At 39.0% G+C, this 3,471-nt stretch overlaps 1 protein-coding gene across 1 annotated transcript; it reads right to left on the bottom strand.

The window, feature by feature from the left end:
- LOC116900176 (olfactory receptor 1B1) lies at positions 1 to 954 on the bottom strand. The gene has a single exon (XM_032901932.1). It carries the CDS (start codon positions 952 to 954, stop codon positions 1 to 3), a length of 954 nt encoding a protein of 317 aa, XP_032757823.1.
- Positions 955 to 3,471: the final 2,517 nt, after the last annotated feature.

The raw sequence follows: 3,471 nt of genomic DNA on the forward strand, positions 1-3,471 counted from the left end.
TCACGACTCCACTCTCCCCTTTCTCAGTAGTCTGTGGAGGGCACCTTTCACATCCTTATTACGGAGACTATAAACAAATGGGTTAGCCAATGGGGTAATGGCAGTGTACATTACTGAAGCCACCATGTCTTGATTCCGGGAGTTTTGTGAGGGAGGCTGGAAGTAGACCCAAATGATTGTGCCATAGAGGAAGCCAACCATGGTGAGGTGGGATCCACAGGTAGAGACTGCTCTGCGGCGACCAGCTGCTGAAGGCAATCGTAAGATCGTGGCCCCAATTCTCGCATAGGAAAGTACAATAAGGGAACAAGGGCCCAGCATGAGAAACCCACCCTCCAAGAATATAGCCAGTTCATTGGAATGTGTGTCAGAGCAAGAGGCTCGCAGGAGTGGTCGGTGATCACAAAAGAAGTGAGGAAGTTTAACATTGCCCCCAGCATCTCCAGCCCAACAAAGTGGCAGAATGAGTCCCACATGCAGCATGGTGTGTACTATGGATACCGCCCAGCTCAAGGCCAGTAAGCGGGCACAGATTTGTCTGCTCATCACCAAAGCATAGTGCAAAGGGTCACAGATGGCCACATATCGATCCAGAGCCATGACGGCAATGACAAGGGTATCTGTGACTCCAAATGCATAAAAGAAAAAAAACTGAGTCAAACAGCGGGCAGCAGGAATGGCTGGAGAATCAGATGCCAGATGAACCAACAGCTGTGGTAGGGTGACTGTGGATAGTCCCAAGTCTATCATCGAGAGGCCACGCAGGAGATAATACATAGGTGAGTGGAGCCTTGAGTCCCAGGAGATGAGCAGTACCAAAGTCACATTCCCCAATATGGTAGTCAGGTAAATAAATAGGAACAATAGAAAGAGGAAACTGTGAGGCAAACCAGCCCTGGAGAACCCAAGGAGCAAGAAGATTGGAGAATGTGATGCATTAGGGGCACAGTTCATGATGAGGATCAGTTGCATGAAACAGATATTAGATCAAAACCTAAGTCAGGGGTCAAAGGTTAAAGATTAGATCATGTCTACCTAACTCAATAATGTCATCTAAGGTCCTTAAATACTTAGTTTTAATTCTCTCTCTCTCTCTCTCTCTCTCTCTCTCTCTCTCTCTCTCTCTCTCCCATCTCTTTCTCTGTCTCTCTTCTTCTTCCTTCCCTCTCCCCTCTCCTCTCTGCCCAGATCTTCCCAGAAACTATTCTAGAGGAAATATTGTGACAGTCATTCTTTTAAGAATGCATTGAAAATGCAAGGGTCTATAATAAATAATAGATGACAGTGAGTATGAAGCTTGAGTAATAACATTCCGTGTGGTTTAGAGTATAAGATATTTGACCTGTGTGAAGCAGAAAATAGAAACTACCAAATAAATTGCAGGCATTCCATAGGCTAAACTTTCAGTGACAGTGGTACACAACCAAGTATCAGTACTGATAGATTCTGATATAGTCTTAGATCTATGTGCTATAAATATCAGTGCTCAATGTGAGAAACCACGTGGAAACTTAACCCTCTTAGCCTTTACTACATGGGTTGGAAATCATTTCCCATAGAATTCAGTTATGGATCTGCGCCATACATGGAGTTGCTAATGCTAATCTATGAAGTATTCTGATTCATCAGACTAAACAATTAAAAGGAAAAACCTATTCTGATTGGTAAACACATTGGAGTAACTCAGAGAAGCAAATGTAACCCTTCATGGTAACTTGCAGACTTTAAACTGCACAAAAAACCCATAAGTAAAATCTACAAAAATTTTCAAATTAGGAAATACACCCAAAATCTATTCATAATAAACAAATGACAGGGTTAATCCCTTGTTATGAATTATGTTTCACACTTTCAAAAACAAAAAGTGGAATATAAACATTATAAACATGGAGGGGGGATGGGAAGATAGGGAAATGAGGAGTCAGGGCAAGGGTGCACCAAAATGATGGTTGAATTAAAAAGCTATATGAAAACCACTATCTTGCAACCCAAGTAAAAGATGTAATTTAAAGTGATAGCAGAGCATATGTGATATAAAATAGTATGGTGCCAATACTGAGGGCTAAAGGCTTAAGTGGGGGTGGAGACAAGGGAATGGTAGGAAGAAGGGAGTAGAGGGCAAACTAACCAAAAGTAAGGATGTACATGGAAGTCTTGAAAATCCACTAATGTGCAACTTATAAACAACATAGTTCCTTTTAGCTTAAACATAGGTACCCTGCATAGATGGACAATGCCATACCCAGAAGACATTGTTTATTAAATGAAAATATCAGTATCAAACATGTGATACTTCCCTATGAGTTTTTGGTCAAGATGACCCAGGAAACACACGAAACATGTAGGCAATTGATATATTCTTGGTTGCCCATTCTAACTAGATAGTAAGACTCTGTTACCGAAGATGTGACAGACTTAGATGGCAGAACATAGACAAAGAAGTTATAAATTTATCTGAAAACTCTTATCTGCTGGCTAGCTTTCATAATGACAGAGGGTTATCCCTTCTGTCTTAAATCCACTTCCTTTTTCAGACCCTTTAACTAGGACCTTCGCAAAAGCAACATCATCATGTTGCTTACAATATCATTTCCAGTCCTAAATCCTCACAGATTAAAGTACTTCTGACTAATCATAAGTCAGAAGTTCACATACTTGGGCAAACCAACTGTTACAGCAGAGGACTGAGGGTTTGTTCTTATGGAAAGTACAATATGCAACAAAGATAAGAGTTGTATATACTGAAATATATACAACTCAACAAGTTAGAAATATGGGAACCAGAAAGGATAAAGGGGATTGAAAGCATATTACAGAGGTCAGTCACACAAAACCCAAGAAGAATAGAGTTATCATCAAGCAGCTTCACACAGTTAAAAACAGTACAACTTCTATTTTACATGGTGCTTGGAAAATGGAATTCAAACTTATCAAATACTTGAGAGGAATGAGAAAAAATGAGAGGTTTGGGAAATGATTTTTAAATAATATTTTTAAGAATTGCGTATCACTAAATGAAAAATGAGATTTTATTGAAGTACTTTGACTATCAGAATTTTTATATGGATGCCCAGAAATAGTTTTTACTAAACTAGTATAATAGGAAGTCACATACTATGGAAATTATTCACTTACCTATCAATTTATTTATTGATTGATTTATCTATTCTACCATTATCGATTGCTAACTTACAATAAGAGATGACGACTCAACAAAAAGGTCACAAAGAAGCTATGGCATGAAAAAATAGAGAATAAATGTTGGACTAAAATACTATAATGTGTAATATTATAAATATGGGTATCATAAATATGAGTTACGGTTCTACTACTGTGAACAGACACCATGACCAAGGCAAGCCTTATATAGAACATTTAATTTGGGACAGGCTTACTGGTTCAAAAGTTCTGTCAATTATTATCAAAGCAGGAGTAAGGTAGCATCCAGGAAGTCATGGTTCAGGAGGAGCT

The sequence above is a fragment of the Rattus rattus genome, chromosome 5, assembly GCF_011064425.1.
Source record: "Rattus rattus isolate New Zealand chromosome 5, Rrattus_CSIRO_v1, whole genome shotgun sequence".
In the NCBI taxonomy this organism is placed as follows: Eukaryota; Metazoa; Chordata; class Mammalia; order Rodentia; family Muridae; genus Rattus; species Rattus rattus.

Coding starts and splice junctions, on each gene's coding strand:
- LOC116900176 (XM_032901932.1), bottom strand. CDS start 954: ATGAACTGTGCCCCTAATGCATCACATTCTCCAATCTTCTTGCTCCTT.